The sequence below is a fragment of the Poromitra crassiceps genome, assembly GCF_964638095.1.
Source record: "Poromitra crassiceps genome assembly, chromosome: 15".
NCBI lineage: Eukaryota > Metazoa > Chordata > Actinopteri > Beryciformes > Melamphaidae > Poromitra > Poromitra crassiceps.
Window position 1 is genome coordinate 30,957,272 of NC_139634.1, and position 24,841 is coordinate 30,982,112.

Consider the following 24,841-nt stretch of genomic DNA (forward strand, 5'->3'; position numbering starts at 1 on the left):
CAGTTTCTGTGACACTTCAGATGTGCGAGACAAAATATGAATGAAGTTCACATTGTTTATATACACTATGGGGCTTTAAACCTTGCATCGGGTACCCAGGGTAATTTATACCATCTGTCCTTGAATTGTACCCGTTGCTCTCCACTGCACTGATTTACACTCCTCACCAGGCGTTGAGATCTTGCCTGGCCCACTTTACCCTACACACCACTTCAGATGAGTGATGTCCCCACAGTGGAGTCAGAAGCTACTGTATGAGACAAAGTACTAGCAAACAAGGTTCATTGTGCGAAAAGAGCTTTCATCTGATAGAATGGCCATCAAAGAATATCATTTGATGGGGCGTTAATCTAGACAAGACAGAAGATAAACAGAAGAATGTTGTCATTCTTTAAGAGTTTATTGAACATGATAGGGGATGGGCTGATACACACATGATACCTACATTTCACAGCCACTCTTGACTAAAAAATTACGAAACAATATTCAGACGGGTTCCATGTTGTCTCCAAGATACAATAAAGGCCACTCAAAGTGTAGAGCCAAAAATAATGACTGAGGTAAAAATGAATAAGCTTTTGTGCCATAGCAAGGGCATTATATTCTCCTCACAATTCATATGAACAGGAAACAGTTTCAAACAAAATACAGTGTGCTATGTGACATTTCCATTATAGAGTGAGATGGGAAACAAAAGAGGGGGAAAACATTTTGGTTTAGTGGTAATTAAGGCAAGTATTCATTGATTTGTCCTTCAATCTGCACAACACACCCACTTATCAAACACATTCAGTGTGAGGCGTTGTGCACAGATGGAAGAGAAATACAGCAGTGTGGTAAGGACATGGGTCATTCATTTAATAAATCAAATGCCGCTGACTGTATCGCTTATGGATGAACGCCATAGATGAAGACCAAACATGCATAACAGGATCATAGTATCCCCATTTTTGCTTCTATACGAGTTTCCTGTTTGTCATTTTAAGACCGATTCATTTTAAGACTTGGAATGGTCTGGACCATAGATATATATCCGACCTTTTAACCCCTTAACAACTGAACCACAGCTGGCGGTCACTGTGACTGAACCTTTGCCTTGCAGGTTCCTAGGCTTTCAAACGCCCTGCCTAAAGATCTCACTTCTCAAACCACTTACTAAAACATTTATACACAGGAGTTTGTTTCATATATTCATTTTTAGCTATTTTACTATGGTTGTAATAGTCTATTTTATTCTTATGTAACCTTGACTTACCGTAATTAATGTCTGACCTTTTTTGTTATTCATCTTACTGGCATTTTGTAAATCACTTTGTTGCACACAGTCTTCACATGTGCTACATAAATAAAGTTGACAAAATCAAAAGCAGTGGCAAAACAGGCGTAGGACAGGATGATTTATCCCTGCCTTTGGCATCTGTCTGCACCATTAACAGTCATTGTTTCTATTATACCAAGTCATCCATATTTCATTACAATTATGCAAATGTATTATACACTAAATTTAATCTTTGGATGATGTTTATGCAAATCACTTGAATCAAAAGTCATGACTGCCAAATGATGAAAGTATTCAACAGGTAAGCAAAAATATACATAAAGCTTTCAATACACGATATAAAGTAAGTGTAATGATCCTTCCAGTTTGCCCTTTTAATATAGTTCACCGATTGTCATCAGTTCTGCACCCTGATTTAACCCCATTTGTTCACCGAGTCATGCAATCAACTGCCCTTTGAGTCCATCAGTTTGCAACAAGTAGGTACCTACTAAGATTATGTTTGTGGAAATCAGTCCCACTCTAGACAGGATGATCGGCAAGTACATATTTTGTGTCACATAAATGAACTCTGACGATCAAAAGACTTCAAGACTACAATAATGTCACCTTCAAGACTACAAGAATGTCACCTAACAAAGAGGAAGGGACAGTGAGTGGCCGAGTGAAGAATGCAGCTGAGCAGGGCAAGGTGTGTGTTGTGTACACCTAAGGGGGCGAGAGAAGTGTGTGTGTGTGTGTGTGTGTGTTTCTACACCAGGCTCCCCGGCCAGGACACCACAGTCAGTGTGACTTTATTCTTCTGCAGCTTGAGCATGGGGATGAGAGATGAGTTGTTCATTCCCACGGTGGTGGCTCCGTTCACCGCCACGATCTCATCGCCACACCTGCAGAGAACCACAGGCCGTCAGTAAACGTGCAGCTTGCTGAATCAGAGTGATGATGAGAGGGTATATAGGAGCTAGTGACATCACATCATGGACGTCACGCTGTGGTGAACTTACTTGAGGCGTCCGTCAAAGTGAGCGGGTGTACCAGGCACAATGGTTTTGATGAAGAAGGGCTGCTGGCCGTGGCTCTCCTCGTAGCCCCCGACGATACTGAAGCCCCAGCTCTCGTTGTTGGTCTTTAGCAGGACAATGTCCCGACACCAGTGCATGTGACTGAAAGCACAAGGGCAGAAACACAGCTAAGCCTCTCTTTCATAATCCTGTATGCTAAATAAAAATATAAACCTAACACTTTTGTTTTTGTTTCCATTTTTCATGAGTCGAAAGAAAAAGTCTAAGACTTTTTCTATGCACACAAAAGGCTTATTTCTCTAAAAAATTATGTTCACAAAATTGTTTGAATCCAGGCAAGTGAGTCAACCAAATCGCTTACGAGTTCCATTTAAAAATGCACATTCAATGGGGGGGCACGGTGGCGCAGTGGTAGCGCTGTCGCCTCACAGCTAGAAGGTCCTGGGTTCGATTCCCCCCTGGGATGCTGTGGGCGATGGGAGTGTGCCCCCCCCATGTCCACCGCCCAGGTGGGCCATCTCATGAAAGGGCCCTTCTGTGTGGAGTTTTCATGTTCTCCCCGTGCTCCCCTGGGGGTTCCTCCATAACATCAATATGAACCCCCCACTAAAAAACATGCAGAAGATCGTTGCCTGACCAGCGACGGCTGAGAGGAAGTTGGTCCCCGGGGCCGGGTGGATATTCCTGCAGTCAGCATGCCAATTGCACATTCCCTCAAAACATCTGTGGCATTTTGTTGTGTGATAAAAATGCACATTTTAGAGCGGCTTTTTATTGTGAGCAGCCCCAGGCACACCTGTGCCATAATCATGCTGTTTAATCAGCATTTTGATATGTCACACCTGTCAGGTGGATGGATTATCTTGGCAAAGTGTTCACAGTGTTCACAGTCACACACACAAAATTAAACAAAGTAGTGAACAAAATTGGCGAGAAGTAAGTATTGTGTACATAGAAAAAGTCTTAGATCTTTTATTTCATCTATATGAAAAATGGGAGTAAAAACAAAAGTGTTGCATTTTTTGTAGGGGTGGGGGAAAAAATCGATTCACCTAAGTATCGCGATTTTTAATGTCACGATTTTTTGAATCGATCTTTTATTCCAGAATCGATAATCGCAAATTTTTTTTTTTTTACTACTGGTTTACTAGTGGTTTTATTACTTTATTAGTTGTAATAATTGAAGTAATAATTACACTTCAGGGTTAAAGTGGGTGCATCTCATTGTAAAATTGGACTTCAAACGGGCCAAATCTGGCTTCAAACGGCCCAAATTGGGCTTCAAACGGCCCAAATTTCACACGCGTCGGCCCATATCGGCTTGGCCTGGTTGGTATCTAATGCCCGGCCTGAATTATGATCCCAGTCCGCCCCTGTTTTTAACTATATCGCCCAGCCCTACTCATGATATAATATACAGTCTCTAGTGTATGATTCAACTTTTCCCATGTTCTAATCTAGTGTAAAAAAGCAAACAAACTGAAAAAAGAAAAGAAAAAAATAAACAAAAATCGCAATAAATCGTAATATCGAATCGCAATAATCGTAGAATCGCAATACTTAAGAATCGCAATATAAATCGAATCGGCAACCAAGAATCGTGATAGTATCGAATCGGGAGATAAGTGAATTTGTAATAAGTGTAATAAGTGTAATAAGTGTAATAAGTGTAATAAGTGTAATAAGTGAACACAGCCCTAATTTTTTGTTCTGTATACAAACGCAAACTAGAGGAGTCAGAGCAGCGGTGAAGAGGCTGAAGGCGGTTGTACCTCGGCAGGCCCAGCCAGCGGGTCCACAGCGGGGTCCAGTTCAGGTCTTCCCCCGGGATCTCTGCGGAGTCCAGCTGGTCGGTGCTGCCAGCCTCACCCTCCTCCTCACAGTCCTCAGAGATGGTCTGGATGACGCGCAGCATCACCTGGGCCTGAGCCGTCTGAGCCTTCAGCACAGACACCGCCTCGCTGTAGGTCAGCTGGGTCAGGTCCACGCCGTTGATGCTCAGCAGAATGTCACCTAGGGCAACACAGACCCATGGGAGCCATTTTAGATCAGAAGATCTCCACGCTGAACAGGACACATATAGGTTTCTGTCAGAGGTGGACTAAATTCACTGGCTATTAAAGTAGATATTCACTGGATAAGAACTAAAATGAGGACAAGGGCCAGGGTTCAAGTCCCTGTCTTCCGCAAGCATTCGCCCTGGTTAAGCAAGACACTGAATCCCTGAATGATATAATCTACAATGAAATAATACACAGTGAAGTCTATCATCATAATGAAGTTTTCAAATTAAACTTTTAATTGAATGAACTGACCCCATTCCTGTGTACTATACAAACACTTACAATGAAAACCGTTTCTGTGGATTTATATTTAGCTGTCCCGGCCATGTAACATTACAAAGATACGTTTCCTGTTACAGTATGAGATCATAGATCACCAGATGGATGCTACTTTGTACCTGTTTTGATGGTGCCGTCTCGGTGCAGACAGCCGACTGGCTGGACACTTGTGATGTAGACCGGCAGGCGGCTGCGACAGTCCCTCCCGCCAGCGATGGTGATGCCCAGGGAAAGCCGAGGCTCCTTCTTCAGGCTCACAGTCTTTTCCTGGCTCGAAAAACCACCTGGAGGATCCTAGATGGCAAAGAATGAGACCAATTCAATAATTCAGAGTAACAAACTTTAATATTTTCTAGATAGATTAATGTAATGATAGTTAATACCCTGTTACTAGTTAATACCCTGTTATAACACCCCATGTTGCCCAATGTTTCCCACAAGGTTCATCTTATCTTATTCATGGTTTCCATTATCCATTATCTTAGTCTCTGCAGGATCCTTTGACTTAATTGATTCCTCTTGCAAAACCACTCGTAGAAACAAATGTGAAACATTTGAGATGCAGCCGAGAGCTAAAGCAGGCAGAGGCAAAGTGTGAGGATCCACACCACGCTCTCGTAGTGGAAAAGATGTGTGGAAAGTGACAGCTTGAGCCAGCTTCCTTGTGGCTCTGTGGAGTCCGTAAACCATCAGAGGGGACGCTCGGGGGAGGTGGGGGCTCTTCCTCCCCCCAGCAGGGAGCCCATCCCCCCCAGCAAGACTGAAAGGCTCGACTCTGCAGGCGAAAGCTAACTGTCACCAGCTTTGATCCTCTGCCACCCAAAGAAGAAGAAGAAAAAAACAAGACAGTGGCCCCGTAGCAGCAGAGGGAGCAGCACCCGAGGCCTTTTGATCAGGACAGAGGGAGGCCCCAGAGAAGGGCTTTTATCTCTGCTCAGCGAAGCAGGCGTCTGCTCGCAAGACGTTTCACCTCCAGCTGGGGGGTTGCTACCCTCTACATCTGATATTGTAGTATGGTAGAGCTGAGTGTGATAGTGTAGTATGGTAGAGCTGAGTGTGATAGTGTATGGTAGAGTATGGTAGAGCTGAGTGTGATAGTGTATGGTAGAGCTGAGTGTGATAGTGTATGGTAGAGCTGAGTGTGATAGTGTATGGTAGAGCTGAGTGTGATAGTGTAGTATGGTAGAGCTGAGTGTGATAGTGTATAGTAGAGCTGAGTGTGATAGTGTATGGTAGAGCTGAGTGTGATAGTGTATGGTAGAGCTGAGTGTGATAGTGTATGGTAGAGCTGAGTGTGATAGTGTATAGTAGAGCTGAGTGTGATAGTGTAGTATGGTAGAGCTGAGTGTGATAGTGTATGGTAGAGCTGAGTGTGATAGTGTATAGTAGAGCTGAGTGTGACCGAGAAAGGTCCAACGATTATTGTTACGCAAACATTAACACGCCAAGTTTGTAGCTATTAAAATCACGCTAGAAACGCACATAATGCATCAATGTAATACAAGGGTGACAATACAAACATAACCACTTTAGAATTAAGAACACCTGTGAAGAGGAGTGATACATATAGTGAAACAACCCAGTGCTGTTATATTGTATATCAGCACTCATTGAATGCCTTCCATCCAATCACACCTGACTGGAAGTAACGTTTGTATAAAACGCACACAACACATCAACAAGGATAGCAATATGTAGACGGTTTTCACCAGCTGCAACCCCACAGCATTTCCTTTTTCTCAGCTTCTTCTTCTGTGTTTTATGGTGGTTGGCATCCTTAAATGTTGTATTACCGCAACCTGAATTGTATCAGCTTCACAGTGCTAACTATTGACAGTGTCCACTTTCTCAGCTGTTCAGGGGGAAACACTGACATAGCCTACTTCTATTTCTATTTTTTTTAATGTAAAGATAGGCCTATGCGTGCAGTAACATACTGATAGTCAGCTTACTCTGTAACATGTAGCTTTTATTAGCCTCTCAGGCTAGCTCCGGACCAGACAACTCTTCCTACTACCCAGCGTATGCACATCTTTCCGACAGGGGTGGTTGTTATGGCAACTATCAACAACAACAACAACAACTAACTACTACAATACATAAAGACCGAAATAGGCTAACTTGTTAACACATTCACTGCCAGCCTTTTTTCAATACTGTAGTTAGCTTCTGCCAGAGGTTTTTTTTGAGGATTCTGGCTCATTTTACAAGAGCCGAGGATTCTTTTCTGCTTTGACTTTTTGAACACAAAGTTCACAAAAGTACTAATAGAATGTGTGCTTTCTCTGTCTAAAAGAGTTAGTTTGTAGAGTTAGTAGTTATGTAGATATTAGCCGTTGAGTACAGCATGGTTTCAGCGTCTGAAAATTTATTTTGAGATAAATGGCTTTTTGTGAAATTCGATAGAACAGTCACTTTAACCATTCATTTTTGGCATCAGTAAGACCGTCAGACATCTAAACAATAGTTTTGAACAGTAATTTCCTCCATAACAGCAGGAAACACCCCTCTCCCTTCAAACTCCTCCCTCCGTGTGTCTTCTCCTCCTTCCTCCTGGCTCTGCAGCGGGCGTGTCAAGCGCGTTGCTGCTGCTGCTGCTGCTGCTTGCCTGCCTGCGACGCTCCTTGTGCGAGTCAAGATGGGCCGGGGAATGCGTGGGCGATGGGCAGATGTTGATTCTGGCCTTTCTGCGGTGTTTCAAAGTGTGTTTCACCTATAATCTATTATGCAAATCGCTCTCCGCTCTCTGTGCTGCTGCTGCTGGCGCGGCCGCTCGGGCAAGTCTGGATGACTGTAAAATCGCCAAGCAATTTCCTTGAGAATGGCTTCCTCCCGCCGCTGTTTTTTCTTTGCTTTCGCTCGTCTGGGGGGAGCACTGTCAACACTTAGTGGGTCGGTAAAATAGATTATACACATTCAATACCTCCAATAATTGTATAGGAGACGTAAAAGGGATTGATCAACGCCCCACCGTCAAAAAAAAAAAAATCTATTTTTTTTGACGTGTTAACACGTCGTTGGCAGTCAACAGCTGGATTCTGAAAACGTGTTAACACGTCATTGGCAGTGAACGTGTTAATGTGTCTGTCGGAGACACGGCCTAACGTTAACATTTAATATGAACCGAATATCGGCCTGCGCTCAGCTATGTATACAGGAAGTAAACCGGATATTCAGGTGGGTTGTGATGGTTGTTATTGTTGTCAAGTTAAAACCGTCTATACACAACCACTTATAATTATTAAAATTTGCAACAGTGCAAAAACAAAAACAAAGGTTAGTTTGAGGCTTGATTTGTGTGGTTCGGTTGTTCTTTCAAATTACCTTCATGTAGGTCGAGCGGCGCCTGAAATACTGCGGCTCTGGGACTCTCCTGGTCACTCTGCCGGGCCCCTCTCCCCCGCTCCCCCCTTCCTCCTGACACTCTGCAGGTCTCATCACCACAAAGTTCACCCGCACCTCACTGGCCTGGGTGCACACAGTCACAAAGACAGCAATATCAATATCCATCAATCAATCAAGTCATCAATATTCATTCAATATTCATCAATATTGTTGGGGGTGAAGCAATAAAATGGAACTTCATTAATATGGCGGTGCTACTCAGCCATACCTGTATGATCTGGGCGGCGCTCTCGGGCGTGCCGTGCCTCAGGTCGTGTCCGTTGATGGCCAACACCTTGTCATTGTTCCTCAGTTTGCCGTCCTTGGCTGCCAGACCCCCGGACAGCAGGTCCAGGATAAAAACGCCGCTCTCGTCCGATTTGCGGATGAGTTTGATGCCCAGCGGTTCGCTCCGCTGGCTCTTCACGAGCGTCACCTGGATGACGGTGCCGGGGTTGTGATTGGAGGTGGTGATGGCATGGAGGTTGTGTGAGGACTGGGAGGCAGTGGGATTGGTGGAGGAGAGAGGGTGATGCTCCGGCCGTGGATCCCGAGTTTTGAAGCCCTTCTCCTGCATGACGGTGAGCCGGAGCAGGGAACATGGCCGCCGCAGCACACCCATGGCCCGGGAATGAGGGACAGAAGCCAGGCTGACATCATTCACCTAGAAAGGAGACACCACGGAGAGAGAAAGAAACTGTGTCAATGATAACGCAGCGCTCACCAACAATGGGGCTGTCCGTCAACATAAACGTGCACATACATGTTGGCCGACACTAGTGAGAGCTGTGGGAACTGGGAATGCCACATGTAATGACAGAAAGTGAGATGAAATCATTATCTTCGCCTCGTAAAGATGTTTACGTTAACGTGTGCCAAAAAGTGTAAGTGTAACTGGATCTCATTAAGAGCATGTTCCTCTACTTCTGTTCTGTACTTCTTGGCATCTCACATGTAGGGCACTTTCTTGAGCTTAAATCAGCAATGAAGAACACATCAAACTATGTAATTGAATGCTCCTGTATGTACAATATCTGATATTTGGCTCAAGAGTCACTTGTTTTGTTTAATGCAGTGCAGCTTTGCCTCCTCCACTAAAAATAAAAGTCTCAAATTGTGATGCCTGCTTTACAAATCTCATCTGAGAGGAAAAACACCAAAATCAATGCATCGATTCAAGAGGAAGAGAGAGATCGAGTTCCAAGAAATTAGGAACGCAATCTTCATGAGTCTATAACATATCTTTTTACGTCCACTGGCCTTCCACAAAAGCCTCCGAAAAATGGAGGCTAAAATTTCGGATCCCGAGGCAGCCGGTTGGCTGGGTGGTTTTTGCTTTCATTTCGAGCGTTGCGATTGGTCGGCTTAGAGGAAGAGCTGCATTTTAGAGGACATTCGGAGGCAGGGGTGCCAGAGCCGAGGGTGAAATTAGTCCATAAGCTCAGTTTACAGCGGCACAGGACAGCCAGAGGGCAGAAATCCAAGGAGAAAGAGATTGTAGAAAGAGAGGAAACCACACCTTATTAAAATCCCCTCTACAGTCACACTGTGTACCTCAGCTCTGCTCTATGGGAACCACAAGAGAGAGAGAGCCTCCTTTACATTTAGCTTTGAATGAATAAAACACTGATATAACTCAAAGTTACTGAATAAATATGTAAGCTATAACATATCCTAGGCTAGGGGGATGATACTAACCTCTAAACATAGAAATGTGTGTAAAATGAGAATACCATTAACACCATTACTGAAAATGTATCCTAGCTATAGATCACACTCTTTCATAATTAGCCTTCATTCTACAAAACCCCCAAACCTTTTTTTTCAAGAGCTGAGGCCAGATTAAATTCCAGACAGGTTTGGGTTTGAACCTTGATCCTCGGGGGAGAGAAAGGGGCTGAGTGAATCAGTGACAACAACCAGTAAATGTTGCTTACAGTGTTTCATGAGTTCATGCCCGGCAGTGCTAGAGGCCACGCCTGTTGCCATGGAGTGAAAACTTGTTTATCTTGAATATCTGCTTCCTCAGTCCCGTCTCCCTACTAGTGTAATGTTTACAGGTCCAGAGAATGCAAACGATGAGGGTGTTTATGGAAAAATATATTTTGGACTGAATACCACAAAATACTTTCAACTCCCCATGCCGATTCAGTCAAAACAAGGCAGGAGAGATGAATACTTCACAATACGGGTTATAGTTAGGAGTTTCGGTTGGTCGCATTGAGGCCAATGCGGAAGTACCAAAAACTGCAGTTCCTCAAATGACCACTTGAGGCTGGCTGCAAAAGGGAGTCATTCCCCATTCACCCCATGTTAAGATGTCTGACTTTACAGCAAAATAAACATGTTTACAGCCTGGTTAAAAAAACAGCTTTGGTCTCTATATAGCTCATTTCTATAGAGAGCCGCAGTAACGAGTCCGGAAATCATCGATGCTAACAGCCCTGGTTCAACACAGTTTTCGCCTATGGGAGTTTTGAATGGGTTTTTGGCGCGATACTTCTAATAAGCTCTCTGGGCAACGCTGGCTTAATCAAACGCGAACCAGATGGTAGTAACATCATCTTCACACATGAAGACCACTTTTATGAGTTTTGAAGCTTTTATGTGCCGTTAAAAGGGCGGCTAGCTAGCAAACGGCTAAATGGGACTACACTGTTGAGTCGATGGGGATATATACGTCAATAACGTCATCACTCAAAGGACGAACACGGAAATTCTCTTTCCCTCACCTGGTTCAGCCCCGTTCAGCCCGGGGTAATCAGTGTGTGCATCAACAAAAGTCCAGGTTGAGTGCTGACGTGACGTGGAAGCCTATGCGACAGTGTGTAGTTCTGGATTAGCTTAGCACGAGCTTTTTACCTCTAGGGCTCGCATTTACGCTTCAAAACTCATGAAAGTGGTCCTCATGTGTGAAGATTATCCCGCTGAACCTTGGTTCGCGTTTGATTAAACTTGCGTTGCCCAGAGACCTTATTTGAAGCTTTGCGCCAAAAACCCATTCAAAAATCCCATAGACAGAAACAGTGTTGAACCAGGAAGTTCGGGACTTCCGCATTCAGCCTACAAAAATACGTCATCCCTGCGGCTCTCTATAGCTCTCAAGAGAGAATAGGCACATGACGTAAGCATGGGTGAACAATGCATTACGCAATGCACTCCCATGACACGCTACGCCGTACCATATCATGTAGCAGCTACAGAGTAGCGGTGAAGACACTGTCAATCTGGATATTGATGCATGTAACCCGATCGTCAGTGGGCTGGATACAGCGTTCATATAAGGGAAGTATAAGGCAAGGACATCAGCTAAACGTTAGCTTGCCCCATTTTCTTATGTGGACAGGCAGCCACACCAAACTCAATTCAGAAATCTGGCAACTAAATGTGGCCTTGCTTATCGGAAAATTAAATACCGCCAGAACATATTTTCCAAACCTTAGGAATCGTTTACGCCACTCTCCAATTCGGCATACATATTATCTCTCAAGAAGCACTTTGTGAATGTAAAATAATTTTTTTTGGAAGTAGTTGTGTATTTTGCATGGTAGTTGTGTATTTTGCATGGTGATGATTGTGTGCGAATGAGCAGCGAAACATTTAAATATATTTGGAATGTGTTTCTTATTGGAGTATCTGTATGCCGGATTAGAGACAGGCTTACAAGTATTCCTAAAACATTTAATGTGTATATGTGTATATGTGTCAATGTGTATATGTTTCCATAAAAAGTCTCAACTTGTATGTTTAAACTGTAAGTTGCTGACTTCAAATGGAGCTTGTGCCCATAAGGGACCGACAGGCGGACACAGGGCTAACTACTGTAGGTCACATGACTGAAGATTGATCAAATTAATATTTTCAATATCTTGTGGGATCTTGTGCATTCTATGGCCGGCCAAGATGTAATATTGTCATGTCATGTCATGGTGTCTTTTAGGTAATTTATAAATTAATTTTTTTTTCTACCGGCGAGTGGCACAGTGTATCAGGAGGACCCACAATGCCTTGCGTTGCTCACCCAGACATGACGTGGTTGCCTATTCTCTATAGCTAACCTTTCATGACAACTGTACGGGGGATTAATTTTTATATAACTCACCCATTTAGAGTAAAAGAGATGATAAATAAAGACTGCTTTGGGGGTGTCAGGGTTTCCCCTACCTACCCTTATACGGCTTAGGCGCAGCACCCAAGCCATTTTGGGCACCACCTAAGCCAAATTAATGTAAAATCAATGTTGGTTCTCAGTGGAATACTTAAGCAAGTTTTGTTTAAGCTTTTTGGATGTTATTTATTACTTGCTCTGGCTTTTCCAAATGTTTGTACACAGATATGGTAATAATACTGGTGTAAAATGATGTGAAATTGCATACTGTACACATATACATGTGGTGGCCTGCAAAAAGCACACTGAGTCTGTCTCACCTCTAAGATATGGTCCCCCGGGGCCAGCCTGCCATCACGAGCGGCCAGCGAGTCCCGGACAATCTCCTGGACGACGATGTTCCCCAGCGGCGTGTCTTTGCCCCCCACGATGCGCAGGCCCAGCTCCTCCTCCAGCTCCTCTCTGAACAGCTCCACCACGTTGGCCTCGGCCACCAGGCTGGACCGCAGGGGGGTTGTGTCTGCAGGGAGGGGGGACAGACATACAGCATAGAGGAATTTCCTAATTATCAGTCCAGTCTCATTGGCTGAGTCACATTTGAAAATCGCCAGTTATACAAACTGCTTGGCAGACTACTACCATTTAGTAATTACAAAATAAAACATTTATCATGTCTAAGAATACCCCTTAGCTGGCCTAAACTCACACTGTGACACATACCTCTAATGTCTTTCTTAATTATGTCACCAATATATGACAGAAAGAATAGTTGTAAACACACACATCACAAATTGTGAACATGACGAATTACCAGTACAAACCCCCAATACATTATGTAGTCCCACCCAATAATCTGTTTAAGTCAACACGCTGCCATCATTGAACAGGAGGGAACTGGAGCACACGGGTCATGTTAAAAAAATCTTTGTTTGGTCCAGATCAACTGATCAACTGATCAATTGATTATTGAGCTGCACCAAATAAAGATTTCTTAAGATGACCCGTGTGCTCCTGTTTGATGCTGCTGTGTTCCTGATGACCCGTCCTCATCTCTGAAACTGGTGTTTCGCACGTGTGTACTCTCAAATGCTGCCATCATTCTAAATGATGACTTTTGATGATCATATCTTTAGATTGGGTCCATCAACCATCAATGAATACATGGTTTAGATGTGAATGAAGTGAGAGGATGAGTGTGTAATGTGGTAGCCTGTTCTTCCATGTTCGTACTTTGCGTAGCTCTGCCTGGTTTTTAAGAGCAGACAGTGACATATTTTGGACGTCTTGGAAAGTAGTGATCATCACCCTGTTACCTGGAAACTATGTTTCAGCAGACTTTGGTCCACGGCGCTGGCTTGCAAGTTGCTTGGCGTTTCCAGTTAGTTACATCTGTGCGTTGGCACACGTTCTAAGCTGATGATTCACCTGTGACTCCTGTCTCAGAGTCTAAAACCCGAGACCTGTGAAATCACGTCAGCAGCAATTCTCGTCTTGTGTTTTGACACCTGTCCCTGCTGGAGGGGATTGGCACTTCAACAAGGATTTTGGTTTTCTCTCGTCGCCCCAGCAGGAAATCCATTTCCTTTCCACCTAGAGACACTTTAATAAACTGCGCTCACTTTCTTTGCCAAGACCAACACATATATGTACGACCATTTTCCCGCTTACAATGCAGTCACTCTAAGAAGCGCTATGTAATTAGCGAGCCAGCGTATAGGGTCACTGTACTTGGCGTGCCGACACGGTCGTCTGCAGACTGACTCACTGAATGTGTTTTAATGGGCGGGTGTTTAGACGATGAAATCACTCCTTACCATCCTCGCTCTCCTCGTAGGCGGGGTTAATGAGCCCGGGGGCGGGGTCGGCTATTCGAGACAGCGTGGGCACGTGTTTGGCATCGCCAGACGACTCCCCGTCCCCCTTACGACCCTTTAACTGATTCCAGGACGGCTTCTTCCTCCTCTCCGCTTCCTCCTTGAGCCGTTTAAAAACAGGGCATCTGAGGAGAGGAAGGCACACGAGGTAAACAACAGGGGGAAGGGAGAATGAGACGCTTGATGTGAAAGAACCAGGACAAATGCAACAAATATGTCACAGTGATTCGGTTCCTTTAGAAACCAGCATAGCTGAATTCATATCGATGTTCCTGTGATCAAATGAGAGGGGGAGGCTGTCAAACTTTGTCGAGGCTACTCGGGAACGCACGGGATAGACAGACAGACAGCAGACATGAAGAGAAGGGGAGAGAACGGAGGTGAAGAGTCTGTGAGAAAGGGAGTGCGAGAGGGTGGAAAAGGAGGAAGAGAGAAAGAGTGAGACACTGGACTCACACACACAGAATTTAGAGGAGAAGCACTATGCAGATGAGCAGACAATTTTTACTGCATTGCAGGGTGTCTGGGGCGAAGACAGGTCGAGTGTGATTAAGTCAGTCATCGCTCGTTCGTAGTGCCGCTCGCTTGTTCCTCACGTCTGAACTTTGCCTCCTCATTGTTTGCACTGGGAGGCTGCAGCAGCACCGTCCACCACACCACACCACAGCCTGACTGCGTCATCATCGCACCGGCCACGCACACGAGATAAGCAGCACACTGGCCAGGGGGAAAAACAGGGAGACTAACCTGTGCCTTCTCTCTACCTGCGCTCGTGAATGACAATTACAAGTTTCTACGGCAGTAGGCAGGCATCACTAAAGAGGACGTGTGCATCAGCCTCCGACCACAAATGCGTGGCACAGCTCCAGAGAGGGAAAGCAAATGCCTCAAGTGGACAGAAGATAAACAAACAGCTCTGATGGGAGACATCTTACATTCCACAGCAGATGTCAGAATTATTTTTGTCATGACTTAACCACACTTCAGATCTCATGCAGAGTTATACTCAACATCACTTTCATTAAAAAAAAAAAAATTCTTCCTCCCATTTTCTCCCCAATTGTACTTGGACAATTCCCCCTGCTGTCCCGGTCATCCTTCTGCCGATCTGGGGAGAGCTGTAGACTGGCACATGCTTCCTCTGACACATGTGCAGTGGCCAGCCACTTCTTTTCACCTGACAGCGAGGAGTTTCACCAACACGGCAGGACGTAGCACATGGGAGGACCACCCTATTCCCGCCAGTTCCCCTCCCCCCCGCCCCCGAACAGGCACCCCGACCGACAGAGGAGGCGCTAGTGCATCGACCAGGTGGCGACCAGCCACCCACAGACACGACCAATTGTGTCTGTATGAACATCTGATCAAGCCGGAGGTGCCGCTGCCGGGAATTGAACCCGGGTCTCCGCGGTAGTAGGCGAGTGCTTTTACCTGTACACTACCACAGACGCCCCTTGAGTACAAGACTAAGCATTACACGTTGAATGAGTACCAAACAAACACATTATTTTGCTGAACATAACAGACTTTCACTGTAGGACTGTTGGTTTGGGGTTACTGGGCAACAAGGATAATTGTTTGCCATTATAGAGACTAGAAATATCGCGCGCTCCACTCATTTCTAGCGTGCTCGCGGACGCAGCTTGCACCCGTGCTCGCACGCTCGCAGTTGTGGGCCCCGCGCCGTGTAGTGGGATGCAACATCCTTATATACAAAAACACAAATAAAGCTGTTTTGCATTTCCCCATCCAACATGATACACATGACTCTTAAGTATCAGATATTACTGGAGATATTAGCCAACACCATACTCTATTTTAGCCTGGTGGTGGCCCAATATCATTTACTGCTACCATTATTATCAGCAGGACTATACCTGCGCCTTGTTCCCCCATCCAGCAGTATCTTACCTGTTGTGCAGGTGAGGCTGCAGCTCGCAGCGCTGCATCTGCTGCTGGCACTCGGCGTGGTGAGGACAGATCACACTCAGCTTGTCCAGCAGGTTCCTGACCAGCAGGCTGGAGGGACGACACTGGTGCAGCTGCAGCCGCTGGCGGTCCACGGGGCAGAAGTCCTGCTCCTTCAGAAAGCTGCTCAGGCAGTGGAAGCAGTAGGTGTGGCCGCAGGGCGTGTCCATGGGCCTGAGCAGGGGCTGCAGGCAGATGTGGCACACCAGCTCGTCGTCCACGTCGTCCTGGTACTCGTACAGGTGGTTGTCCTGGCCCTCGTGCTGCTGCCCGCACTCCTTGCATACCCGCGCCCACGTCAGGCCCCCGCCGGTGCCGGCGTTGCCACCGGCAACCTTGGGCTCCGTCATGGCCGCTGGCAGAGGGACGTTCAGTGCTGCTGCACAGGAAGAGATCTGCGTCCGCTCCTCTTATCTCCTGGAAAACAACTCGACCTTGTTTATTTCCTACGGTCTGCCTCCGCACATCCCCAAAACTGAATCCGTTCAAAGCGACAAAAGGTCAAAACAACGATCCGCCGTCCGGTGTCCGCCGCGTTATCCTCACGTCTCCATTTTGGCCGTCTGTTGAGAGAGAAACACAATAAGGTCTACTGCAGGAGTTGGACTTTTCCTCCTCATGCCGGCACGGCTCCACAGGAAATGACACAAATCCACAGAGCAGCGGCAATATGGCAGCAAGCCGCAGCTGTTTCCTCTCAGCGAGTTTCCTGAGGGACAAAAGGAATTCTCATGGCAGCTAAATGTCACTGTGCACTTCATTTTGAAGGGCTAAACTCCATGAAAGGAGGCGAGAAGGCAGAGAAAGGAGTGAAGTCAAAGCCCTGCTAATAGGCAGGAACAAAAGGCACGAGAAGAAGAACTTTGAAGGAACTGGGCAGAAATGCAATCCCCATCTAAATGACCCCCTCGCGGCCGATCAGCGGTGCTCTGCATCCCTCTGTGCAGCACCTAATCTCCTCTAATGCCTTCTCATAAGCACAGCGCTGATTATGAATGCATTCTTGGAGAAACTTTTGGAGTCTCGACATAATCGTGAGCAAATAAATAAAACAAAAAGTCCAACTGACTTCTCATAAATTCGGTCTCATATGGAGCTCTTAAAACTCGGTCAGATCTCAAATTCATCCCCTTACTAGAAAAATAGACGAGGGTTTCCAAGAGGTCCGTATCACATAGATTGAAAGCATTCCACGAGGAATTTATCCTGCTTGAGGAACAGCGCTTAGCTTGAAATGTGTTCCTTATCTTACAGTATAAAAGCCTATCACTGTGTTCTGTGGTTGCTCTTTATGGACCTTTTGGTTTTTGCACCTGCTAAGCAGTTAATAAATGTTCCACTTCTGCATTGATACGGCTTCCAACCTTTCCCGATAAAACCACATAAAATAGGCACTACATAAAGAAGCAATTCTGCTATAGTTAGAGCAGTATGGATAATTTACCTTTATACAGTCACAATATGAATTCCCCCTTAGACGCAAGCAACTACCTTGAATTCACGGGTCCTTGTGACCCCAGCGCAGAGTTCAGGTAAGTATAAAGCACCCCTTCTCTCCTTCCGTCATTAGCTTTGTGCTACTCACCCAAGATGATATCTGTGTTGTCAAGCGCCCAGCAGCCACTGCACGCAAACACAAGAGTCTAACCTAGCAGCTGTGCTGGCTGCCTGAAGCCTGAATGAAACCAGAGCCCTGCCTCCCCAGCACAGCGTCAGAGCAGTGTGTCTGAGAGAGAGAGAGAGAGAGAGAGAGAGATGGAGGGAGGGAGAGAGAGAGAGAGAGAGGGAGGGAGGGAGTGCTTATTTGTGTGCATGAGTGTGCGTGTGTATGTGTTCCCACTGCACCGATGTGGAGAATGCAGAGGGGGGAATCGGTGTGACTAGGCAGAGGGGAGCTCAGCTGAGAGGAGAAATGTCCGTTCTGCTTCTGTCATGTGTGAGAAAGACATGAGAGACAGATATGAGAGAGAGAGCGATACATGAGAGATGAGAGAGGGGGGCGGGTGGGTGTTCAAGCTGCTGATGTTGCGCGACCACAGGTACAAACTAGGGATGCACGATATATCGGCAATCATATCGGTATCGGCCGATGTTGGTCATTTTTTAACATATCGGTATCGGTCAGATGTTGCAATGTTAATATCGGTTATCATTATCAGCCAAATTCTTCACATTGATATGAAATAATGCAGTAAATCTATGATTTATGGGCTTTTCCAAAGACTTTGCAAATAAAGAAATGCATAACTTTTTCAAATTCAGTGTTAACATCTGTTTTTCAGTATGTACAAAATGTGATGATCATAAAAATGTGGTTTTATACAGATCATATCGACATCGGTAAATATAGGTTATCGGCCATAACAGCAATGTTAATATCGGTTATCGGCATCGGCCAAAATTTTCATATCGGTGCATCCCTAGTACAAACACTCTCAGAGGCCGAATGCTGGACTGATTACACCCAATCACTTGCGTGCGTGCGTGCATACACGTCCTTCTGCGTTGACAGTCACACACGTCCTTCTGCGTTCACAGTCACACACGTCCTTCTGCGTTCACAGTCACACACGTCCTTCTGCGTTCACAGTCACACACGTCCTTCTGCGTTCACGCGCGCGGGCTGCTCTCTCTCTCTCTCTCTCTCTCTCTCTCTCTCTCTCTCTCTCTCTCTCTCTCTCTCTCTCTCTCTCTCTCTCTCTCTCTCTCTCTCTCTCTCTCTCTCTCTCTCTCTCTGCTTTTACTTTGCACAAGTGATACCTCTTCTTGTAATGGATAGGGGGTCATGTGATCCTGCAACACAGTGAGGGACACACACTAGAAACCAGGCCCTGTGCTCTATTTATTTTGGGAATTCAGATAACCTTGTTGCTGGCAAAGGAATGTGAAGCGGCGCATAAATCCAATAATACAGTAGATTAAATACACGCTATGATGCTGCCCAATTGAAAGAGAGTACGGCTTGTCCTCTTATCAACAAAGCATATTCAGAGTTTTCAATGATAAAACTAAAAGAGAGGAGTAATCAAATTCCTGGTCTGTTGCAATCTTAGCCATTATTTACTTTGTGATAAAGCAGCAGCATCGACTGGTTGGGAGTCAAATAAGCACAGCTGGCCAGAGAGAGAAGACCCACGGGGGTTGATTTGGGATGCAGCACGTGTCTTCATCACAGCAGTGGACAGCTAGGCAGAAGACCTGCAGCGACCCTGGGGATGATGGATGGCCTCCTGCTCACTTTGTCTGAACACGGCTCGCTACGAAGCTTGTGTGTGTCCACGTCCGCTGCCACCACACAAACACGGTGCTTTACGACGCGGTTGCTATGTTCCTCGAGGATGCGCGCACACACACACACGCACACACACACACACACACACACACACACACACACACACACACACACACACACACACACACACACACACACACACACACACACACACACACACACACACACACACACGCACACACACGGTTCGCAGGAGAGGACGGCTCGCCTGTAGCACCCCCGCTTGTCAATATAGGTACTCATCTTTCGTGGGATCTTTCAAATGAAATGAAGACTTGTCTAACAGGTAGGTATAATATCATCATGTGAACAATGTGAACGTTTTTAGTGTCATCTTCTACGGTTTCAAAAATCCTGCTATGTTAATATTAGGCAAAGAACGGAGTCAGTTTCTTGGATGAAACCCCAACGTAACAAGGAGCAAACCCGTTGCACAGATATGGATTAAGCATAATCCATATTATTATTATTATAGAGTAAGAAAATACTTTGATTGGAATCCAACGCTTACAGAAACATTTAGTTCAACATAATTCCATTCCATGTCTATAAAACAAGTCAAATAAGCGCATTGGATAACTAGTATTTTACAACCTTGATGAAGGAAGGCCTTATCCAACTCAAATGCCTCGTCATCATGTGACTTTCTAAGCTTTCCCGGGAAATGTCTCTGGCCCTAAAGTGTCACAGAGGATTAGTGGAGGTGGCATTACCCCCGCAGGCTGCTGAGCCAAATCACTGGCTCGCCTCAGATGCTGGATAGGAGTGAGTCACATGTGCCGCCCGCCACGCCTGCGGCCACCACAGGTGAGGCCATGACGGGACGAAAACATTCCACTGGATGTGAGAGTGCAGCAGACAGGAGGTGTGTCATGTCTGCCTCGGCCTTAAGCAGTCGTTATTAACAATACATACAAACGAATGCTAAATCAGTCAGCTTACTACCCAGAAGGGAATTTGCCTCTTGATCATCAGTGTTTTGGGTGCTACGTTGCCAAGAGAAGAGCTGGAACACGACTCGGGTTTTTATGGAAACATCATGTCATTAGCTTGTGCAAGGAGTTACTTGAACACTTTTTCTGATGAGTACTCAGTCAACATTTAAAATATTATTATATTTTTCATTAAAAAAGGGTCATCAGTTAGGCTAATGCATTGTTTAGATCAGCCATTCCCAACCTGTGGGCCAGGGCCCACTGGTGGGCCACCAAGGTATTGCAAGTGGGCCATCGAATTATTTGAAAAACATTATCGTGGGGGGGGAATAATAATAATTATTACGTATTCTGTATCTATGTATGTATGTATGCATTTCTCCACTGTTGAATGATACTGCTAATGAATCAATTATTCATTAATTAGCCTATTACGGACAGACACTCACTTTTAGTTTCTGATTTCTGTGTAGTGCTGATGGGACAGCTCCTTTTATCGGTAAAATAAAAAGTGCTCTGGGAAGGCATTATTTGGCCTCTTTATGGTCGGATGTGTGGGCCACAAACATTTTTGAGATTTTCAAGTGGGCCATGAGTCAAAAAAGGTTGGAAAACTGTTTTTTTTTTTAATTATTATTATTTCAGATTTTTCCCCATTTTCTCCCCAATTATACTTGGTCAATTTATCCCCATGCGGCCCTATTGGCTGCCCCGGTTGCTGCTCCACCCTGTGCCGATCTGGGGAGAGCCGAGACTAGCACCATGCTTCCTCCAACAGATGCGCAGTTGCCAGCTGCTTCTTTTCACCTGACAGGGGGAGCTTCACCGGTAGGACGTAGCACGTGTGAGGATCATGCTATTCCCACCAGTTCCCTTCCACCCCGACCAGGCGCCCCGACCGACCAGAGGAGGCGGTAGTGCAGCGACCAGGACACATACACCCAATCCGGCTTCCCACTTTTAGGCACAGCCAATCATGCCTGTATGGACGCCCGACCACGCCGGAGGTAACACATGAATACGAAACTGCGACCCTCGTATTGGTAGGCAGGAAATCTACCGCTACACTACCCAGAAGGAAAACGCTGGTTTAGACATTTATGCAACTGCTCTGGTGATAACATGCAATTACTACTGCTTTAAGTACAAAGTGTAGAAAGGGATGGGACGATTTTGAAATTCAATATATCGTGATAAAAATGTGACGGCAGAAAGATTATCGCAATATTAGCTCAATTTTATTCTGCTGTAGTAATCACAAATGAGACACCTTGCCCAGCACGATTTCACAAGCTCTCCATCCAAAATCATATTATTTGCACATTGTAATGACGTTTTCAAATTGTTGTTTACATTTTCAGCAAGCCAATGAATGCCATTGCTAGAAAGATGTGTGGCTCAGAAACAGAATTCTGCAGTCAGTCAGACTTTGTTGTCGCTGACATCGTATATCGTGGTTGCATGTCGAATCGTAAGATAACCGTACCGTTTCATCCCGAAGTAGTGTAAGAAGTTACTTTAACACATTGACTGCCAGACGTTTTTTTTTGCTGTAGCTAGCTTCTGCCAAGCCGTTTTTTGAGGATTATGGCTCATTTTATAAGAGCCGAGGATTCGTTTCAGCTTGGAGTTTGTGAACATACAATATCTCAAAAGTACTAATAGAATGTGTACTTTCTCTGTCTAAAAGAGTTAGTTTGTAGAGTTAGTAGTTATGTAAGCATTAGCAGTTGAATACAGCATGGTTTTAGCGTGAAAAAGAATATTCAGAGATAAACGGCTTTTTGTGAGATTGGATGGAACTGTCACTTTAACCATTCATTTTTGGCTCTCTCTCTCTCTCTCTCCCTCCCCCTCTCGCTCTCTCTCTCTCTCTCCCTCCCTCTCGCTCTCCCTCCCTCTCTCTCTCTCTCTCTCTCTCTCTCTCTCTCCCTCCCTCTCGAGTTGCTTCAACTCCGCCCTCCGTGGGCGGACAAGCTTGTCACCAGTCAGTGCTTTGCTGCTCTCCTGTGCCTGTCTGGCCTGTCTGCACGGCCGCTGTTTGAGGAAGTCGGGATGGACTCGCTTGTTTGGAGTTTTGGTTGAGAGAAGCTTTTGCGATTCTGGTCATATTTATGCTGCGTGTTTCAAAGTGTGTTCCTCCACCTGTTATCTATCACCCGATCATAGTAGATCGGCTGAATCTATTATGTAAATTTGCAATCCCGCATCGCCAGCAATCAGCGCGAAAAGGAGAATGGCTGGGCTGAGAATGGCTTGACAAGTTAAAAAAATGCTTTCCTTTCTCTAGCAAGGAGAGCACTGTTGCCACTTAGTGGGTCGGTGGAATGGGTTGTAAACGTTCGGTGGCTCCAATAATTATATAAGAGATGTAAAAGGCTTAGATGCACAACCCACCGTCAAAAAAAAAAAATCGATGCCAAAAACGTGTAAACACGTTGTTGGCAGGGAACAGCTGGATTCTGAAAACGTGTTCATACGTTGTTGGCAGGGAATGTGTTAAAAAAGAAAAAAATATTTTTAACAACACGGTGTCCAGCCCTTGCCCAATGTGCCAACTCACACTCTTAACCAAAACTCCCACGGTGACTGTTCTCAGCCCGACTGCAACCTTGCACATGGTACCAAGAAGTCTCTCCTACAAAAACACATGGGAGACTAAAGTATGTATTCACGGGGCGTCTAAGCCTCCCACTGTACAGCAGCAGACCTCTGCCTGTGCATACCGATGTGAGCTCACGCACCACCCATGGCACCAACTTTTCAGCCAAGGATCCTGTTAAGATGCCATTCTATTCAGCATGAAGAGCGAGAGGTATTACTGATTCATTATAAGACGCACTCTCTCATTTCTCACAGTGCACGTCAATGAATTTCTCAAGAGCTCTGAGATGAAATGGCTAATGCAAAGCTGATGATTGATTCATCCTTTAATCCTTTTCATGGCCATGGATCATGACACCAAGTTCTCATGGACAGATTGGTGCAATTTATGAAGAAGCTTGTCATTCATATTGATACTTCAAGATCAAATATATCAAATAGATGCTCTCCATAGACCGAGCCTTATTGCAGTATGGCATACATGCAATCCCCTGTCCTGTTAAAGACTGTGCCATCTAATGGGGACTGTTTTACACTCAGTAGGCCTATTCCTATACAGTTGTAGTCTGGATTTTCCAAAACTAACAAGATGATGGTGATGCAGTGAACTGTCTCATTATAAAACCTACATTTTAACCCATTTCTATTGAATTAAACGTATTATACAGGAGGCTATTTCAAGCACATTATTCACACTTGTGTTTGGCCCACAGTAAAGAGTCCTCACAACTGTTGTCGTCACTAGGCCCATAAATAATTCAAATGTGTCCACTGTCAGCCTATGACAATCGGGTTGGTCCCTATCGCTACACCCACGTGACAGATCCAAATCATAGAAGAGGTCATAAAAGTTCGGTTTATTTCAGATTATACTCACGGCTCACACTCACGACAGGCCAGCCGGGCTCTCAGTCCCAGGATTTGGCTTCAGCTTCGGCACATAATAGCCTAACCTGCTGAGAAAAGGCGACACCTTGAGCGGGGAAACTCACTTTGGAGTCAATTGTAACACAACATCGCGTACAGTCTCATTATGATATACAGTACGTGCGCTCGGTACAATATACAAAGTCCGGAACCAGCCGCGTTTGATGTTTGCTCAGATAACGTCGTTAGCTAACAGAATCCACGCGAGCCAAGACCGAAACTCGTCTTACCTGTGTGAAGGTTTTTCTCCCCGGAAGTAACGTTAGCGAGCCTAAAAGACAAAGAGATCTTTGTAAACTAAATGAATAACGAATTTGAAACACTCCGACGACTGGCGAGCGTCTACCGTGCCCGGAATTTTTCCCATTTTACCGCATTGCTGCTGTTGAATTATCATAACACGCCGCTAGCTGCCCCAGGTGTATTTCAGCCTACAGACACGCTGGGCGCTTTCCCAGTTTCGAGCAACAAACAAGAAAAAAAAACTCTGACGTTCACCACACCACAGGAAGTCCGTGCAGGTGTTCCAGCCTGGGCTTCTGGTAGGCAGCACGTAGGCTATCCGGCTAACTAATAATATCGTATTTCCATTCATTTTTGGCATATCATATAATATTGGTTTCTTTCTAGTACACATAAATATTATCCTCATCTTGAATACAACATTTAATACATACAACTATTCAATACAAATGTATGCCACTATTAAAAACAACCAATCATCTCCCTAATTGACTTCTAAACCCTAAATAACGTTGACCCTAAATAACGTCTATGCGCATATTTTGTCACTCTTTGCCAAACTACATTGCCCACACAAACTCCAGCCATGTCGTGTCTCTGTATTCCGAATGCATAGAAATGATTGTAGACACGTGACTTGCATGTACTTATCAAAACACTGTGGACACGTGACTGATGTGGTCTAAAATAATAAGGGGGGACTCTCAGTTAAAAGGATTTTGACACATGAGCAGAGCCAGGCGACATACCCCCTGGCCTGCAGGATGGAAGGGAAGTCTCTGTGCCATAAAACCTCTGTGTGAAAGCCTGTTTCCCCCAGGATTTATAGTTCTGGTAGGAAACCTAAATACAGAGTGACATTT

At 45.2% G+C, this 24,841-nt stretch overlaps 1 protein-coding gene across 3 annotated transcripts; it reads right to left on the reverse strand.

The window, feature by feature from the left end:
* Window positions 1-397: 397 nt before the first annotated feature.
* Window positions 398-24,185, reverse strand: lnx2b (ligand of numb-protein X 2b). 3 transcript variants are annotated; one of them, XM_083651285.1, is made up of 12 exons: window positions 23,966-24,185; window positions 23,686-23,761; window positions 17,563-17,703; window positions 15,921-16,540; window positions 13,950-14,134; window positions 12,456-12,655; window positions 8,257-8,691; window positions 7,968-8,111; window positions 4,763-4,937; window positions 4,074-4,314; window positions 2,284-2,442; window positions 398-2,166 (listed from the first exon to the last, which is right to left on the reverse strand). In XM_083651285.1, the coding sequence occupies exons 4-12, from the start codon at window positions 16,325-16,327 to the stop codon at window positions 2,031-2,033; spliced, it is 2,082 nt and encodes a 693-aa protein (XP_083507411.1). In that variant the 5' UTR covers window positions 16,328-16,540; window positions 17,563-17,703; window positions 23,686-23,761; window positions 23,966-24,185; the 3' UTR covers window positions 398-2,030. The 3 variants fall into 3 exon arrangements, with proteins under 3 accessions (XP_083507411.1, XP_083507409.1, XP_083507410.1); XM_083651283.1 differs by lacking the exon at window positions 17,563-17,703; XM_083651284.1 differs by lacking the exon at window positions 17,563-17,703 and having other exon boundaries at window positions 23,686-23,764.
* Between the last annotated feature and the right edge of the window lie 656 nt (window positions 24,186-24,841).